The sequence below is a fragment of the Gymnogyps californianus genome, chromosome 1 (assembly GCF_018139145.2).
Source record: "Gymnogyps californianus isolate 813 chromosome 1, ASM1813914v2, whole genome shotgun sequence".
NCBI lineage: Eukaryota > Metazoa > Chordata > Aves > Accipitriformes > Cathartidae > Gymnogyps > Gymnogyps californianus.
In genome coordinates this window covers 138555101-138574482 of record NC_059471.1, presented here as the reverse complement: position 1 = coordinate 138574482, position 19382 = coordinate 138555101, and the positions used below count along the sequence as shown (strand labels likewise).

The window sequence follows — 19382 nt, the reverse complement described above, 5'->3', positions numbered from 1 at the left end:
TGAGTGATATAAAGCAGAATGGGTAGTGTGGAGTAATGTAGTGGAAGGAAAAGATGCAGCTGTAACTTTAATTTGCTGGTTAAAAGGATTCTGGCCTTTCTGAATCAGCATCAGGGCTCTGTCTAATCTTCCTCCACTCATGTTGCAACAGAGGGTTGCCTAAGTGAGCTATGTTGGCTCTTTGCCACTCAATATTTCCCTTCACCAGGGAAACCCCCAACTGGCTTTTAAAGCCAGCTTTTATGGCCCCAGGATAGTGCCAAAGGTGGTACAAGGCGCCTCACCACCTTCTTCAAGAATTTGAAGGCAAAGATGGGGGAGGGGATCACAGGAGACAACCTAGGCAAGCTCATAGCGAGCTATTCCTTCCACTTTATTAGCTGGTGCCTCTTGCTTAACGTGCTGATCATGCTTGCTTTTTAAAATTTTATTTTATTTCAGGGGCAGAGTTGCAAGAACAGATACATCGGTTTTGGACAGGCAAATAGGAAGCAGTGTACAAACTGCCTTGTCTTTGACAACTGAAAAGCATATAAGCTTACAGAAAAAAAAGCCTATAAAAGTGCTTTGTCTCTGCCATCCAGAAAGCATATCCCTCCAAGAGGAAGGTCTGTGATTTAGGGGGAAAATCCCATGACAAAGCCTTTAGCCTTAACAGTTGCATGTAAGAGAGATTAAGTCATGGGAAACTCTTGTGAATAGAGTTGCATGAATAAAAAGAAACATGCAGCAACATGAAACATGCCTAGCTTCAGGTTTCACTGCAAACTTGAAACACAGACCATGTTTACAGAGTTGTTCGCTGGGTTACATGAGTCTTTTGAGCAAGCAGGGGCCTAATTTCAAGGGACCTAGGGGGGCACACATGCATGGCTTGGCTTTGCATCAAAAGCATTCAACATTAACCTTCTCTGGTGTGTGTCGACCTGGAAAGGAGAGGAAGCCCGGTATTCTCAAAGGATAATTCTCAAAGGGAGTGCTTCTTCAGACTTGGGGTGGCTTGGGATCTCAGTCCCGGTACACCACGCAGCATCCAGGCGACCTGGAAGACTCTGTTCTGTCTTCAGGAACTCGAAGGGCAAAGCAAGGCAAACAATAGCAGAAAACTTGTTAGTTTGTTTTTTAATGCTCAAGCCATTACATGGCTGCTCAGCTGGAACCTCAATGGCCTTGTAACAATCACCAGAGGCTGCTGCGGGGCAGGGCTGTAGCCAAGGCAGGCCGGCTAGCTTGGACATGGAGGAGAAGGAGGCACTGGTGGCGGTCACATCGGCGGAAGGAAAGACTGGGGTTAAAATCAGGGCTCACGCCCTCACGGAGGATGGGAGACAGGTGACGACTGGCGGCGGCATCAGATACCTTGGGCCGGCCGCCCGCCCAAGCCCCGGCGGCCGCGCCGGCTGGGGCTGAGGAAGACGCCCGTCACTGCTGGAGGGAGGGACGGGGAGCAGCCCGCCCGCGGCGAGGCGGGTACGCCGCGGGAGCCTTCTGGGAAATGTAGTTCTCCCTCCCAGCGGGGCGGGGACCAATCGCCGCGCCTCTCCCCGCCTCACCCAAGCTGGGCCTGCTGGGAGTTGTAGTTCTTCCCGCCCTCACCTCCGCAGCGGCCAATGGCAGCGGGGCCAGGCAAGACTACTCTTCCCAGCGCGCACCGCTCTGCCGCCGCTCCCCCGCCCGCCCAGCGCGGGGCGGGGCGGGCGGCTGTAAACAAACAGGGCGGCGGGCGATGGCAGGGGCCGCGGGCCGCGCTGGGGGATTGTGAGTGTCGGTGTTCGCCGGGGCGGGCGGCTCCGGTGCGCTCTCTGTGCAGGGGCTGCGGCGGTGCGGGGCCGGGGCTGGCGGCACACATGGATGACAGCAAGGTGAGGGGCTGCGGGGTCCGGCCGGGGGCTGGGGCCGTTTTGGAGCCGAGGGCAGCCGGTGAGGCGGTGCGTTTGGTGCAGGGAGCCCGGGTAGCCCTCCTGCGCCTGAGCCCGACGGGTTCAAGCTCCAAGCGGTGTGCAAGTGTATGATGTAAACCCCCACAAAGCCTCATAATGGTTGATAAGACGGGGAACAACGAGTGAGGTGAGTGCTCCCGCTAAAGGCTTTTGAAGTAAACTTCTCTGGAATCTTCTCTTGAAGGCCTCTGGTCGCTGCTGGCAGGAAGGTGGTCTCCTTTCATTCTTCTTGCTTGCTGCCTGCAATGGAGCCCAGCACTTGGATGCTGCTTCTGGCTTTTCTTTAAAGCTCCAGACATGGGCCAAAGGCTGGGTACAGACCAGTGGTCTGGTCTGGTGCAGTGGATCATGCTCCTATAGCACCCTGAATTTCTTAGATAAATAGCAACCGTGGACAAATGGTAAGGTACTAGGGTAGGAGCTTGGGTTGCAGCCTTGTAATGGGCGCTGGTGCTTCGATTCTTCCTGTGTCTTCTTATGGGAACAGCACAGTGGCATCCCTGAAGGTACAGGTCTTCCATTTAAGCAGAGCGAAACATCAGAAGATGCACAAGGAAAGCCTCTTCTGCCTGCTTGCACCAGCGTACCCCTAAAGCAGGACCTACAGGGTCCGTGTGAGGACTGAGAAAATAACTGCTTTGTCCACTCCGTGCAGCGTTTCGCAACTGAGACCCCCAGTTGAGCCTGGGTATTTCAGCTCACTAGAGTGGTGGTTATGGTAATATCCTGGGTTTTGTGCCGTAGATAGCTTAAGTCCCCAGGAGTGAGCTAGGTGACACCACACTTGAGGTAGGCTGTGAGGCAGCTGTCTTCTGACTCGTAATAAATTCTGAGCTTGGCTTAAGTATTAAAACTGGTCATGTGGTAGTCATGTGCCTGTGGTACCTTATCTGTTCTCAAGCTCTCAAGCTACCTGTTTTTTTCCCACTTGAATTTTACTAAAACAAAATCGCACTGCCTGTGCTGATCTGCCTTAAGTCAAAGGGGGGAAAAAATACTTGATGTAATTTCTTAGGGAATAAATCTAAGAAACTTAGAAGTGATCAATAATTTGGCAGTACAAAGGATCCACAGAGTGGATCATAAGTATATGAAAGGTTCATGATGATTTGCCAATTTAACGTGGACTATTTGGTTTTATTGAGGCCTTGTCTGAAAGCTGCCGAGGAGGGTGGGGGGAATCTGCATCACTGAAGTCAACCAAATGCTCAAAACTGTGAGAACTGCATGAAGGTTTATGTAATCAGGGCGGTGGTTTAGAAGATCCAGAAGATTTAATTCTTGAGACATATATAGCTTGTGAGTATTAGCTGATTTTTATTTCTTTTAGTGTTAAGAACACTTCATTTCTCCTGTATCAGAATTAACTTATTTGTAACAGATAACTTCCACATTTTTCATTTAAAAAATAATTTTTGATCTATTGTTGTGTCTTGTGGAGTCCTGATAATCTGCTTTTTTTCTGAAACGTTTTTGGACGCATTTACTAAATAAACTAAATCTTTTCACCCAGTTAGTAAGAGAAGTCTTTGCTCTTTTTTTCCTTAGAAAAATTGATGTCGAGTGAAGAAAAAAAAAAATGCAGAGTGGAATATTTATTCTTCCTGTCTTCAGTCTCAACTAGTGTTTCCTAGTATGATGTTTTTATTTAAAACTTACTGCTGAGATACTTGTGAGGACAGTGGCATTGAAAAGGATCCTGCCCAGAACTACTGGGTATGGCTGTACCTAAGGAAAACTTTGAAAATCTTTGTTACCACAGCAGGTTTTTTATTAGGTAATAATCTCGGATGATATTGGATCCTCATATCTTCTACTGAAAATAGCTGATATTAGTCAGTAAGTGCCTGCTGCTCTGAAAGGCTTCACTGTAGTTGTTTTGAAGGGCTGTGGTTCCTTTCAGAACAAGTTCATGAGGCTGCTGGTTGCCCTAAGAGTTTGGTGGCTCTGTTCAAGAGATCCCATTTCTGTTGGTAGGGCTCTTCCCGTTGCATGTTGCTGTGTCAGGATAAGGCAAGCACTATTTATACTTCATGTTATAGCCAGTGCGGTCTTACAGCTTGAGCCAGCGTGTCCTTGAAATCTTCTAAAAGTTCCACTGAGTCACGTTTTCCTCCTTATTGAGAGGGTTGGCCTGCCTGATGGGAGGGTCTTATCTGTGAATTGAACAAGCGTGACTGTGAAAGGAATTTCCCTGTAAAAACTGAGATAACTAAATCACATTAGTAGTGAAGTAACCATTCTATAGCTGTATCCACCCAAGTTCGGTGTTTTCCTTCATTTACATGACATAAAGAATTGGGCTTGCAGACTGTAATGTTTTCCCTAATTCTTAGTGCACTGTATTTAGCCTTACCCAGTTTAAGAGAGCATTAGAAAAATGGTTCATTGTAATATATTCCTCAAAATGGGAAGGAAATAGTAATAAATAAAGGGAGAGGTAGAATATCTGAACGTCAGATCTAGGAAACTTTCATGTTCCAGTTTTAAAGGATGTTCTTAAATTATTCACACAGAAAACCCCAACCAAACCCAAAATATGACCTTCTCTTCTTTCTCCTATAGAGCTGCTCTGAAACTAGGGCTTGTTCAGATACTGGTCTCACTTCTCCTTGCTTTGGTTTGAACTATTGGTTGTGTAAGGGAAAGAGTTTAGTGATGTAGCTGTTCCTTGGCAATTAATCTCTGTTAAAATAACACTTACGTACCTCTGAAGTATTTAGACACAGGAAAAAGGAGAAATTCTGCCACTGTGATTTCAGCCTTTATAGGTTAAATTACTTGGTTAGTTTACAGGACTTCATATAACTTATTATATATTTATTATATACGTTGGGAAGCAGGGGGTTTGTATTAGGGTAAGAGGTATTTTTCACGTTTGTGTTAGATGATAGATAACTCTTGTTGGTAACTGTTAAAATACAGTTCTGTATAGCTAACTGCAATCTTTTGTATTAATTACAGAAGTTTTTAGAGTACACTGGCAATACTTATGTGAGTAATTAACTTCTCAGTTTATGGGTAGAAATGAGAAATAAAAAAAATTCTTAACATTAGATCACTTTTGTTATTCCAGTGAAATTAAAAACAAGTAAACAAAAACCAAACCACCACCAACAACAAAGGTTGAGGTTGTCCTCTTTTATTACAAATATCCTTGTCATGTAAGGAAAAGATAGCTTTAGTTTTCAAAAAGTTTAGATGAAATGTATTTTTCTTCAAAAATAAGCTGAACTGAGCCAAAACATGAATGAGTAGATTGAGTTTTAAGAAAAAATGCATTTTGGAGACAAATATAATATTTTAAATAGTATTTTTAAATTTGAAGTGGGATTTTTTTGAAAAAATGTATAATGCATCATTCTTAATCTTAGCAGTAGAATGTAGTAATTGATTACTTTTTGGAATGGAAATGAAAATTTAGTGAAATGCACCCAACAGCTTTTTAAAATGCCTTGCTAGTTCAAGGCAGCTGCTTATATGTGTTGGATATACAAAGGAAGGTAAAAAAGCAGGCTTAGGAAAACCTTTGTTACCCAGTTCTGATGACAATAAAACAGTCCACTCTTCAGATTTTTGAAAGAGTAGATCTCAATCTCTTGCACTTGTTTTAATGCCAGGTTAGTTTCTCAACTTTGGACAGACTGGTTCTTGGTTGTTGACTTTCTTCTACTTGTAAATAAATTGCTGCATCCTCTACATGAAGAAGTAAGTTCCTTTATACCTGTAAAAGAGGCTGTGGCTGTTGAAAGCTGGGTCTCCAGCTCAGATTGTTTGGTCTCCTTGAGGCTGGTCCCAGGGCCTTGGGCAAGGATGTTGGTCTTGAAGTCCGACTTTCTAAACTTCCACAAACTTGCAGTGTGTGAAGTGAAAGAAAAGCCTTTAAATAGGTTCGGTCAGAGTGTTTTCAGGTGTTAACTGAGTTTGAAAAAGCAAGCCCTCAGATAAACTGTTCGTATGGGGCATTTATTTATGGATCTAGCATCTGTTGATGTCTTGCTCTGGTGCTCATACAGCCTTTCCATTTTGAGGGAGCAGGGTGTTAGGGCAGGGGAAGGCCCAAAGCAAAAGGCTGCACACAAGGAGTTGTGCTGCTTTCCCCAGTGCCTAGCTTTGAAACATCAAATACCCAGTCATGTGTGATCCCGAGGGGAATTTTGCCGTAAGTCATAGTTACGGGGATGCAGACATCCCTTGGAGGGAGTGTGGGAGCAAGTCAGATGTGAAATCTTGTGCTTAAAATAGAGGGCTTGATGGGTCTTCATTCATGAGATGTCACAGGCAGAGCTGTGCTAGAGGACCCTTGCTGTTGTGGGTGACCAGGATCACAAAGAGAGGGGCGATCTCCCAGGTGATCCTGGAATCGACTCTGAGGAATGCTTTGAATGCCGCAGCAGGGACTGAGAGCTAGTGCGGAGAACAAAGCACAGGATCTGTTTTCATAATGACCTCAGTTGTTAAGGAGGTGGGTTACTATGTTTTCACCCTTCAGGGCTTTTTCAGAGTGTGCAGGTTTGTGAAGGGCTAGACAAGTCTTCCACCCAGGATCATGTCCAAATGTAAAGTGTTCTCATTGCTGCTTGCTTGGAAATATAAAACCTAAATAGCTTTGGCTATAATTTGAGATGGGCAATTTCAAATCATCAAATGTTTTAACAAGTCGCTGCTCAGCATCGCTCAGATGACGCATCTGCTTTCTCACGTTTGCAATGAGTGAGTAAAATGGATGAGCTTAAACCCTATAGAACAGCTAGAACAGTTTTATTTCATTGTTGCGGTGGGCTAGGAGGATATACGTGGTAGTGTTAGTTGACCATCCCAGTTGCCCGTTTCAAGCTCTAACAGAGATAGGTTTAAAGAAGCGCCTGGGTTCGGTTAGTGTAAACTGGGAGAACGCGTGTGGCGTGCTGGTGGACGCATTTCCACGCGTGAGGCTGTGAGTCCTTCCTGGGGGGAAGAGGAGGACTCTCGCCTGTTGAGCAGTAAGGTGGCATCTGGGTGATTGCTGCACAGGCTAAGTAGCGATTCCTGCCCTGAACCTTAACGCTTACCCATCTTGACTTGTGGATGCCTGCATAACACTTTATGAAAACTTGATATTTATTCCTAGCTTATGCTTTTTTAAAATAGACATTTCAGCAAAGATAGTCTTCTTTACACATCTGTGCTAAAAGTTACGTTCTTAGTACATTAATCACTTTATATGATTAGAGTTTTAGGATTAATTTCTATTGACATATCTGCTTAAGACTTAAAGTGTTTGCTTGCTAAATATCTTACATTTTTGGATCATTATTGAATGCATTTTGTCTGCCAGTGAAAGTTAACTAAATAATCTGTGTTAAGCATATAAAATGTCATGCGATGGAGGAATAACCAGCATACTTTCTAGCTGGGTTTTATACTGCTGCTGTGAATGGTATGCTGTGACTTAGCAGATCAGATAACTTCATCTTTATTAGGAGACTTGTGACTAACTTCATTTGATTACGGATTTTGAGAAGATATTTGCAAACATGAATAGATTCCTCCCCGCTCTACTGTAATGAATGCAGCACTTAGGTTTTATTTCTTGCTAATAATTTTTATAGTTTTATATAAATTCTGTAGGTGATCATCAGCTCCATGTTAAGTTAAATTCTGCAGACCTATACCTTCGGCCACTAATGCAACCAAGAGTCTGCTTAAGACGATTCCTTGAGCTGGATCTCAAGTACTGATTGATGGAGCACTTAAGAGCTACTTGTTTATCTGTGAAGGAACTGAGAGCTGCTGGAAGATGCTGAACTGGTCAATGCGATCAGCATTGCGGATCAGTAGTGGTGAACGGTGCTTCAGATAGTGTTGTTTTAATCTGCCAAATTGTTCAAAACCTGCAGATGTCACGGTGAGGCCAGCTTTATCACAATCTTCTATCCGAGTGGCTCAGTTCCTCGGGGGTGTGAGTGCTAGTAGCCATATTATGTGTGTATCTCCATCACACAATCTGGCAGTGCTTCTGTAGAGATCTGCTGAATCCCTCTAATAAAAAAAATCCAGAAATCTGAGGGCTTTTTCTATATCAGGGCAAGTAACTGCAGCTATTTCCAATTCCAGGTCAAATAATTTTGTACCTGAACGCTGATTCCAGGCAAGAATGATGTTATGATCTAAGTACTGTATTAAAAAGGGAGGGAGTTATGCTTTTCTATTTTCTGAAGTCTGAGTGAACTGAAATAGGAGCTTGGTCAGATTTCTGACAACTGCATGTCATTAATATTTCTATGACAAATTTTGTGATTAATGTTGTTCTGGGTCTTGATTGCATGTGACTCCCTGAAAAAAACCAAATCCCTACTGCTGAATGCTAATAGATCACTTCCCTTTATAAACTCCGGAGGAATACAAAGGGAACAAAAAATGTTTGCTTGCTTGTTTTTTCTTGGTCTGCTGCCATGTTCAACATCAACTAGCACTTCTGCTTTGTCGTCTTTCTGTCACATCAGCATAGCAACTGAGTAGGCAAACATGACTAGAAGCCAGGGAGATATGGTAATGTGGGATGGTGGCAAAGGATTTATCAGGCTTTTTTTTCCCCAGCTGGGTTGCTTAAGGTTACAGCAGGAGCTTCTAAATATTGGCGAGGAAAAACTGTTAAGGATGCAGGATTTGATTAAATTGCTTACTGAACTAGCTGTGCAGGGTGATGCCTGATTGTATGGTGAACTCCAGTTCAGGAGCCACGAAGACAGTATGAGTCTTTTGGGATGGTGTGAAGGCAGGTTATTAGGGTCTTGCTGCTTAAAGTCAGAGTTAAAAGGGAAGGAAGCTTTTCATTATTTCTGTAGTCCTGGTGGTTAGAGCATTGGCAAGCAATGACACAAGAGGTACAAGCCTTTTTCTTCCCATAAGAAGGAAAGGGCTGCTGCAGTGGTAAAAGATCTTGGGGGAGAGAGAGCAACTGGTACACCTATCTGTAGAAAGCTCTCTAGAGTGATGAAAGGGGAAGCAGTTAATTGATAATGATGGATCCAGGATGCATTTGCAATGTGCAAAGCAGTCTACACCAGCATCTAATTTCCTTGCAGACTGCAAAGTGCCTTTAACTGTTTTATGTCCACATCTCTAGATCTGTCTGTAAAAACATGCCTTAAACTCAGAGTTTGTATGAACTCACTCGATATCTTACTGGCATAAAGATCCGCTCTCCCTTGCCCTTTGTATGTTTTCTGTGTTGATGTGACCCCTACCTTAAAAAAGGCACCGGCTGCATATAAACATACACAAGATGCTTTAAAATAACAGGTCCTTAAAAAGAAATTATTTTGTGAGATTGTGGTGTTGGATGGATTTAACTGCTGTGAAGCTGTGCTGCTTGCGAGTGCTTTTCATTGCCAGCGCCTGCCCAAGATGCTGGCTGTGGAAAGGTTGGGTGCTATTTGCCAGTAGCTTTAATTTGCTTCTTGTGAGAAACAGCGTGGTAGCAACTATTCACCTGCCTGACATTCCAGTGAAAGGGCATGGCTGTGATGCTCCTGTGTGGGACTAAGACTCGAGTTATTATTTTGTTCATATGGCAGTATGTGGTGTGCTGAGACTCCGACCTTAAGTGCTAGCTCACTCTTCTAGAGGGTCAGAACTCAGAGTGGCAAAGGTTTTTTAAGAGAGCTGGAGTGTATGTCTCTACAAGACCTTATCTAGCTCTTGAATTCAAAGATTTGCTTTAAACTACCTTGCACTGGCACAGAAAAGCCTCAGGCGCTAAAAGTCTTTGAGAATTTAAGTACTTTGGCTGTAGTGTATAATGTAATATCCAGAAATCTTTCAAGTGCAATTAATAATAGATAGCAAATTGTGAGTGCCTATAGCCCCTCCTGGGAAGACGATGTGTATTTCTAACTTCTGCTGAGCTAGGAGTATAAATCAAACCACGCATAAATATGAGTGTGGTTCCATGAGCAGACAGAGCCGTGCTTGTCATGCCCGAAAGGGGACAGTCACTTTCCTTTCTTTGGAGCTTCTTTCCCCCTTGGCCATGACTGGTTAGTTTTATCCTACTTTGGTGAATATAGTGTCTGACCTAGGAGATCTTAAGGAGAGCACCTTGGTGGAGTGAATGGATTATTCAAACTGTGTTCAGCAGTTCCTTGATTTTTTTTTTTTCCTTTGCTTTTCTGAATGTATTGTGTTTGTTTCATTATCACTAGATGTCCATTAAGTACTTTCTGTTCCTCCATTTGCTTATGGTAGGCAGCTACTCCTGAACAGGCAGGCAATATAGAGAGGGTAGGATTATGTTGGCCTGTGATTTGTTGACTCACTTTCTGAAGAAAGAATAGGCTTAATTGTATAATCCTTTTTTTTCTTTATTCTAGCACGTCAGTTCACTATGTTATTGTTTTTATTGCAGCCTGCTAAGTTTGTAGAACAAGTGACTTCTTTGAATGTCAAAGCTGACTTATTTTGTAGCATCACACAGTAAAAAGTGCCTTTTTATTATGATGAACTCTGATATTTTGAACACTGCCTATTAGAAAAAGTTCCATCTGTATACAGTATGGTGAAACACTAAGCCAGCAGTGAAATTCTTGTATGTAGGTGTGTGTGTTAGGTGTGTTTCTCCACACTCCCTCCATTCAAACAGTGTGGTCAGAATGCAAATAAAGAGAAATCCTCACTTCAGAGGGGAGGTGGGGGGTGTGGCTGGCATAATGCTTACAGGGCAATACTACCTGATGGCCAGTGTACTAAGTTTTGGACCATATTTAAGACTTTCTTGTGCCATGCTCTCATGTTAAGAGTAAAATATTTGGGTGGGGAAGCATAGAGTAAATATTGAGGAAACTGTTCCCTTTTCTTTATTTGTAGCAAGACAAGTTTTCAGACCTGTAAAAAAGGAGCCATGAAGAAGAGGGGAAAATGATTGCAAAATCTGCACTCCATAGGACAAGAAACTAGGGGGTTGCATTTCTGCAAGGGAGATCTAAATTAGGCACTGGGATAGGGTGCATGAGGAGGTGTCAGGAGACAGTTTTCCAGGCTGTGTAATAATGTTTTGAAGGTAAACATGGCCAGGGTGGTTAGGTACAACTGGAATAGAGGCAGCAGAGGTAGGACTCAGTGTAACTGAGTTCCCTGTTTAGTAAAAATCCTCAGAAGATTCCTTTGAAAGAAATTGGGACTGAGGAAGCTCAGATGGCTAGTGAATAATTCTGACAAGTTTCATCTTCAGATCACCTTCATCGTAGGCTGAAACTCTGGTAATTTTGTTGCAGCAAAACCAAGTTTTGGCTTATATTGATATAAATAAATATTTTTTCCTTCCAAATTGGAGTGTTAAACTCCATAATATAATATTTCTAGAGCTGGCAAGTATTAGGGCAGGGGTTGTTGGTAATATTAAAACAGCTTCACTACAAGTTGACTATCATCTCTGTCTCCTCAATGTCCCAGATACCCTCCTAGATATCTGAAGTAGTGTGTCCAGTTCTGGGCTTCCCAGTACAAGAGAGAAATGGAGCCACTGGAGAGAGTCCAGCAAAAGGCCACTAAGATGATGAAGGGACTGGAGCATCTCTCCTGTGAAGAAAGGCTGAGAAGGCTGGGACCATCTAGCCTGGAGAAGAGAAGGCTCAGGGAATCTCATCAGTGTGTACAAATACCTGAAGGGGAGGGTATAAAGAAGACGGAGACAGGCTCTCTTCAGTGGTACCCAGCACGAGGACCAGAGGCTGTGGGTACAAACTGGAACACAGGAGGGTCCGTCTGAACATCAGGAAACGCTTTTTTACTGTGAGGGTGGCTGAGCACTGGCACAAGTTGCCCAGAGGGCTTGTGGAGTCTCCCACCTTGGAGATATTCAAAAGCCGTCTGGACATGGTCCCGGGCAACTGGCTCTAGGTGGCCCTGCTTGAGCAGCGGGGGTTGGACCAGATGACCTCCAGAGGTCCCTGCCAACCTCAGCCATTCTGTGGAGCTCCTCCAAATCAGATTAGTAGCATTTACAGAAGGACTGCTTAAGCACTGACTTCACTATGAAGTCATATCCCTCCCTTTTGTTTTTGATGCCGTCACTGATACATCAGCCCCCTTATTTCCTCTGTTGCTCCAGAATCAGTGAAAGTATATGCAAGATTTTCTACTTGAGACACCCAGTAGGCACAATGAAATGGTTACAGCATTACCTTTGCAGAACAGGATCTTTACTGTACCCTTCCTTTCCAGGTGGTTGGAGGCAAGGTAAAGAAACCGGGCAAGCGAGGTCGTAAACCAGCCAAAATAGACTTGAAGGCAAAACTTGAAAGAAGTCGTCAGAGTGCAAGAGAGTGCAGAGCCAGGAAGAAGCTGAGGTACCAGTACCTGGAAGAGCTGGTTTCAAGCAGAGAGCGAGCCATCTGCGCTCTCAGAGAAGAGCTTGAAATGGTAAGAAACTGTCATTTAACCTAACCCTCAATATTATTTGGGACCTGTCCTCATGGACATTTGTTCTCGAAATCACTGTGACTGAGAGTGGGATTTGGCTAGCCATAAGGTATCAAAACATCAGTAACAGATGCATTCAGCTGTTTGCCTACTTTGTGTGTTGAATATGAACTTCATGTTGTAAGTTATTTGCTGGTTTTGAACTGGAAGCAAGCAAAGAAAGTGCCATTGCATATGAGTCTGTCTTTGAAATGTTTGTTTTGGAGAACCCTGACAGAGGTAGAAAGAGGTAGAGGGTGGAAAGAAATGTGTTAAAATATCAAGGGGGAACATATATCCACAGTGTGTCATTGCTTCCCACAGACCTTTGTCTCTGTTGGGGAGGTTGATTCTTGTAGCATACACTCTGTGTAGATGGTTGCACAGCTGTCCTGTGTTCCATCACGTATAAGATGGGTGTCTTGGCCAAATAAGCTGCATTAACTGAAGAGAATATTTCATCTGGAAGTACAGTCAGGTCCTCAGTGATACTGAGCTGCCATTGAAATTTCACTGGAGCTGAGGATATTGCCTTGACCTTGCACTAGGTTTGTTTGGATAGGCAGGCCTAATCGCCACAAGCGAGTAGGGTTAGGATTGGGTGGAAAGTCAGCCAATTGACCACAGGCTTTTCGGTGTGCTTCAGGGTCTGCCAATGAAGAATTTAAGATGAGGGAACTAGGAATAAGGCACATGTGCTGTAACTGTGCCTTGCACAATCAGAAAGGACCTCTTAATAGTCAATCAGCCCCAGAGTCATGTGAAATATTTGTTTTTAATAGGCCATGAACTGGAACGGTATTCTGGCATGCCAGCAGCGAGAAAATGTACAAAGTGTTCCGTGTTGTTTAATAATTACAGTATTGTGTCTAGTACTGCCACTGAGTAGCAGTTTATTGACTGAAACAGGATTTACTGGGGCCAGGTATGCAACCATGGACACGTGCTTAGCTCGTTAGTGCTCTGCAGTTTTGTAAGAGGCTTCAGCCCAGTAAATTCAAACCTTAAATTAATATACCGGAAGGTAAAGATTACAGCTCTGTTTTGTCTGCTAATGTGATGCTGGCAGTTTGCTGATGCCTGATGTGTTTGCATATTTCAGTACAAGCAGTGGTGCATGGCGATGGACCAAGGGAAAATCCCCTCTGAAATAAAAGCCCTGCTAACTGGAGAGGAGCAAGGCAAAGCACAGCAGAACTCAACCAAACTTGCCAAGGCTGGGAAGACAGAAGCAAACAGCAGCAATCCCTGTAAGTATCCAGCCTATGATTAATTCCTATTTTGTTACATCTTTTGTGGTGTAGGAGGATGGCTGTGGTGTGGGAAGAAACATAAGGATGTGCTTTTGGGCACAAATAGTTGGTTGAAGCAAAGAGCTTAGTGGGTGGTACAAAGACTCTGTGTGATGTTTACATGGACAACACAGAAATTACCCTAGCTAGGAAGCTGGGCAGTTATTTTAAAAGAAGACTCAGTCTTTGTGTTTCGCCAAGGCCTGTGGAGACCTGTGAAGACCTGAGACCTTAATCTTTTACAGCATTTTCTGTTTTCCTAATGCAAGGTAAATGGAGCCCATAAAACATAATTAAATTTTAAAAACTCCATCAAGAAAACATTATTCTAGCTGCAAGCACTCAAAAGTGAGAAATGCTGGACTTGGGATTTCCTATGGAGTCTTCTTTCTGCCTCATTTGTGCTTGTCCAGGGAATGAAATAAGGTTCTTGTGGGGATTGAAAGGTGAAAAGATCATGTGATATAAAGTCATATTCCTGATATGTACATACAAAGGAACAGAGTTAAGGTGTAGCAATACCTTACTACACCTTAATGTAGTAACGGGCCGTTCTATATCTCACATCTTCTAATTTTGTAATACTTCATGCTACAGGTTAAATTACACTTTACTGTAAATTTTAAAAAAATAGGAATTCCTACCTTTACGTTTTTAAGAAACAACATGAAAACCACATTTTTAACTGTAACAATCTTCCCTCATGGTGCATCATTCACAGGAAGCCAATGCAGAACCTTCCGCACTGCAGCAGAGATAGCTTGGTAGCTAGCAGAAGAATGCTGTTGTGAGAGAAGTGGATGCATCCCCAGATGCAGGGGGAAGGATCCCAGTCCGCTGTCTTCTCTTTGCTCCTCCCCACACGAAACTCTTTGATTGTGGTGTTCCTAAGCCTGCATGGAGTGGGGCTTTTGGGGTAATAGGTGTTTATGTAAGCGGAGCCTTGTTCTTCCTTTCTCTACACCACCCTCCCCAAATACAGCTATGGCAGCTTTTGAGCATTCCCAATAAGAGATGGGGGCTGCTTTTGTGTCAGAGCCCAGAATTAGACTGGCTTTGTGGTCGGTAGTTATGTGGTTGGTAACCGTTGTGGGAGTCTGAGAGGCTCTGTAAAATAAAAGCAAGAGGAGGATCTCGTAACAGCTTTGCTAAAGCCAAATAGAGTACTGTAGGTCGAGGAGAAGGAACTGGATCAAAAGGTTTCAGTAAGGTTTATAGTAATGTAATTTGTAACCTAAAGAAAGATGTTGCTCTCAGCATCCGTTTGTAATGCAGCATGTCTTTTATGTTATTGGGACTCTTTAAGAGAGGTACTAGATATATTCCCTCTTCTGCCCATACTTCTTTTGCAGGATGTATTTCCCACCCCCCATGCTCCCAGTAAGATAGTTAAAGCGTGTCCCTCCACCTTACTTCAGCAGTGGAATAACTGCCATCTCCTTCTGCCCATTGTGCCCTACTATCTTTCTGTATCTACCTACACTTTGAGCCCTAGTATCTTTCTAGACTGCAACTTAATATGATTTCTGCTGTGCTATCCTGGTTTCCCAGCCAAAGATAATGCCGAGAACTGGTAGCAGGGAAAACAAGTTGCATCAGTTTCGTTTTATGATAAAAGAGGTAATGGCAAAAGTCTTGCGGGCTGATTTACTCATCCCAGATATTGACAGATAACCTGCCACTTCCCTTAGACCACTCTATATATGCTTTTTGCATTTATATGATGCAATGTGGATAGTGGAGCTCTCGGGATTTTCAGTGGGGCTTTTGCTTGCTTATTCTCTGTTTTGTTTGTGACAATGTCTTTCTCTGTATTTTATGAAATGCATGGAACATTTTTTAATCTTATGTTTTCTTCTTTGTTTCATAGAATAAATATTACAATGAATGACTTTGCTAGACTGAACGTTGCCTTCTTTTTTATTGAACTAATTGGGTCTGTTTAGCATTATCTCAATTCATGATTAGTCGAAAGCACTGAAAATAATAAAGTGCCGTATTTCAGTGTACAGCACAGTTGTTTTCAGAATTCCATTCTGAGCACTCATACATTAATCCTTAAGGCATGGTTTTAAGTTTATTCTCTAGACCCTCCACACATGTACTTAATTAGCAATTGCTAGAAATGTTGCATAGACATGGAAAACTATTATGAAAGGTTAAGTAACACTGAAGCAGAGATGGGGAGGATATGAGGGGTCGTCCCCCCCTGTATTTTAAGCTCTGAACTGCAGTTTGTCCTGAAAGATAGCAACAAAGCCAACCCATAAGTTTTGGGATTTTTGTCTATGTTGAATGTTTGCCTGTCCTTTTTCTGGATTCTCTGGAGGAAAAAAAAACTAGGCCAGATGTCCAGAACTGTATTCTGTGAACCTTGCAGTTGGATTTTGTAACATGATCATGGCAGAAGTGTAATATATTATTTTTGGTTAGAATTAGACTTACAGTCTAGTTTCAAATGTAAACTATGTATTGTAATTAAACATATATTTCAAATGTTACGTGTATACTTACGTGTCTTTCTGAACCAGGGATGTAGAAAACATGGAGAGGAGTTAGGTATGTGTGACCAAAACAGCTCTACTCAGCACTAGGTAATGTGACAAATGCAGCTCTGATCTCACCAGAAATACCCCACTTGCTCTCTTCCCTGCACTCTTTCTTTGTTTCGCTTTCTGTGATACTAAACAAGAAGCTTCTCAGGAGTTAAGTTTTCTTTTATGGAGGAAATGAAAAGTTGGAATTTCTCATTGTGATGAGCAACAGTTTTCATCTGTTCCCCATCACGGAGGCTCCTGCTTCTTGGCTTAGCCAGCAGTTGGCATTACAGGATTGTTTGGCAAGCCGGGGCCCAGCTCTGTGGCACAAATAGTGGCATCCATGTCCTAACAGGTTTTTTGTGCTTCATGCAGATGGGACAGGAAGCATGTTACAGCCTACATCATCTTAAACGGTTTCCTTGTTTGTCCTGCAAGCCAAAATACATGTGACACATAGTTAGAGGCTCTAACTGCAATTTTCCAACCTGCTCTAGATGCTGTAGTTCATTATGAAATGTAGGATTCCCAGCAACAATCATTAATTAGATGAAGTTCTGGCTTCCATCACATGGCAGATCGTGCTATGTTATAAATGTTCTAGCCTTAGATGGATCTCCGGGAGTCCTTTACTTTGGAGTTTGGAGTTTAGCAGTTCCTCTTGAAAACTAACAGAAATGTTTGTGGCTCATGCTCGTTTGATACTCTAATGCTTACCATCTTCATCTGCATTGAGGTGGCTCCTAGAAGTGATACAACCAGGTCCTCTGACCAGGAGTCTCATATAGTACCCTAAATAATGGAGGATGGTTTAGTCTTACCCTCTCTTTGTGTAAGATGGGTACAGCCTTCCACCCATTTCTCCTGCAGTGAGTGTGTGCAGCTGGTTCTCTCTCACAAACAGTGAAGAAAGGAAATAAGCGTGGAAATGCTCCATTTTCCCACTTGCCGTGGAAATCTAATGGTCAGCTAGAACCATTTGCCCAGCTAAAGGTGGGTATCTCTTGGAAACTATCCACAGTCTTCAAAAAATGCTGTCTGTAGTATTTGGTGTCTACAGCAACGCTAGAACTCTGTTACAGTAAGGTGTAATAAGACTGAACTCGGTTGATGCTGATGGAGTAAGCACTGTACAGTTACACTAATCCTTTTGGAGAATGTAACCCAAGGATTTACCAGATAGTGGAAACTTCATAAGAAAAACATGCAATAAGTCTTGTCTTTTTATATGCTTATATACTGTATATACGCTTTGTGCATAGAATCCTGAAAAATGAAGTGCATACATTTAATCGAATTGTCACTTAACTGAGAACATTTTGTAATTATATGTTAAAAAAAAAAATCAGTCTGCTTTCATAATCTGTTAATAATAAGTGTTTGTCAAAGAATCTGTATTTTATTAAGTGCTTTTCAAAAGACTATTATAACTTACATCAGAGGTGTTTGGTTTTTTTAATGTATTAGATAAATTTCAAAAAGCTTTTCTCCTTCTTGACAGCTGAAACCTGACTAGCTTTGTGAGAGAGCCTGTGACTGACTTGTTTTTCCTTTTTTTCCCTTTTTCATTTTAGGGTGAAGATTAATCTACATCAGTAATGAATCTAGTTCTTCCTGGCATAGATGGAGAAGATTTGGCATCATAGTTCCATTTGCTACTTTCCAAGAAATCATAATCTCATAATTAGCTATAAAATTACTGTTAATATAAGGACCAAATGTTTGATACTAGTCTAAAAATGCAGAGAAATCAGAGGAAAAGCTGAAATAAGAACCCTAGTCCTTCTCATTATGCTTAAGAATTACAGCATGAGTGACAGAGGATCGGCTGATGTAGAAATCCCTCTTGTAGGTAAGCAAGGCAAAACACATGTACTTGTGAATGTCCTGCTGGTAGTGCCACTGAGCATTAATTTCTCTGTAAGTTATGTCAATAACTGAATTTCTTGCATGACTCTGTTGTGAATTTGTATGAGAAAACAGAAGCTTCTAATCCACAGTAAAATCTGAGGTATCCCATACTGAATAGCGCATCAGTGGACTAAAATTCAACTGATGCTCTGTTTATGGAATGTATAGATTTGTATATGTAGATATAGAAGTAGAATTTGTAGTGTCAGTTACAGTCATTGCCTTAAGCAATTTCTGCAAAGGCTGTTGCTTTATATTATTATACCATTATTTGTATTTTCTTTATCTTACTTTAAATTGTAACTAGAAAATGTTGTCATTGTTCAGCTAATGTTTTTCAGCAACACTTCATTAAAAAAAAATTTTAAAAACCTAAACGACTGACTTTCAGTTTCTTTTTTTCCTCCATAAAAAGCACTTGGGAGGTGGAAGTTTTGCTTCCGTAATTAGTGCTTTTTTTGTGTGTCTGCCTGTAACTCACCACTGGCTTAATCAACGCTACTAACACTAACTGCTGCTTCAAGCAGTTCTTGTGTATGATCTCTGTATGTTAGGGTGCGTAATGGTGACATTCTTAACTAAGCTGCAGCTGATAGGTATTCTGATGCTGAAATAAATTTGTGAGTAGAAGACTACAAGTGGATTATAAAATGTGTGTTTTCATAAGACAGGGTGTTCAATGTGAATAGAAATAGCTTGCTATGAAAGGTGACTTTTTCCATACCTTCTTTCTCATGGCAACTTTCAAAATACATTTTGATCAAGTTATACAGTGCCGGCGACAGCAATGCTGCATATTCCTGTGGTAGAGCATACCAGCAGCGTCTTCCAACTTCACCATCTCCATATGTGGTATGCTCTGAATGCCTGCTGAGGTAAGAACAATTCTTTCCTGCTCCCTATTGAACATAGATCCTGCCGTGTTGCTAGGTCAGTGTTTTCTGTTTTGAATTTCTGGGCTTTTTCTTTCCTCTCCCCTAAGCAGTACTTTGAAATCTCCCAGTTTTCGGTATGCATTCCTTTTTCCCTCCAGCAAAGAGAGTCTTCTGTGAATCTCCTTTCTTCCCTAAGTGGTCTGGCAGCTATTTTCAAAAGCTGTCAAGGGTTCCTTTTCCAGAGGACTATATAAAACCATGAGTTATTCAGTGGTTTCTCTTTGCCTCTGCACACACGCTGTGCCACACCCACGGACTCACACTGAATACCCCTTCTGCATTTTGAGCTCCTGGTAACATCAGTGTAAATACCCCTCCTGCATTGCA

General features: G+C 42.3%; 1 protein-coding gene across 3 annotated transcripts; it reads left to right on the top strand.

The window, feature by feature from the left end:
- The first annotated feature begins 1741 nt into the window (after positions 1-1741).
- On the top strand, positions 1742-18497 carry CREBL2 (cAMP responsive element binding protein like 2). 3 transcript variants are annotated; one of them, XR_007767841.1, is made up of 5 exons: positions 1742-1862; positions 12144-12341; positions 13483-13630; positions 17080-17202; positions 17784-18497. XR_007767841.1 is itself a non-coding variant. In XM_050913756.1 (4 exons), exons 1-4 carry the CDS (start codon positions 1848-1850, stop codon positions 17786-17788), a joined length of 366 nt encoding a protein of 121 aa, XP_050769713.1. In that variant the 5' UTR covers positions 1742-1847; the 3' UTR covers positions 17789-18497. The 3 variants fall into 3 exon arrangements, 2 of the variants coding, with proteins under 2 accessions (XP_050769713.1, XP_050769714.1); XM_050913756.1 differs by lacking the exon at positions 17080-17202; XM_050913757.1 differs by lacking the exons at positions 17080-17202; positions 17784-18497 and adding an exon at positions 14394-15564.
- The last annotated feature ends 885 nt before the right edge of the window (positions 18498-19382 follow it).

Coding starts and splice junctions, on each gene's coding strand:
- CREBL2 (XM_050913756.1), top strand. Junction 12,342..13,482: donor TCAGAGAAGAGCTTGAAATG/GTAAGAAACTGT, acceptor TGCATATTTCAG/TACAAGCAGTGGTGCATGGC.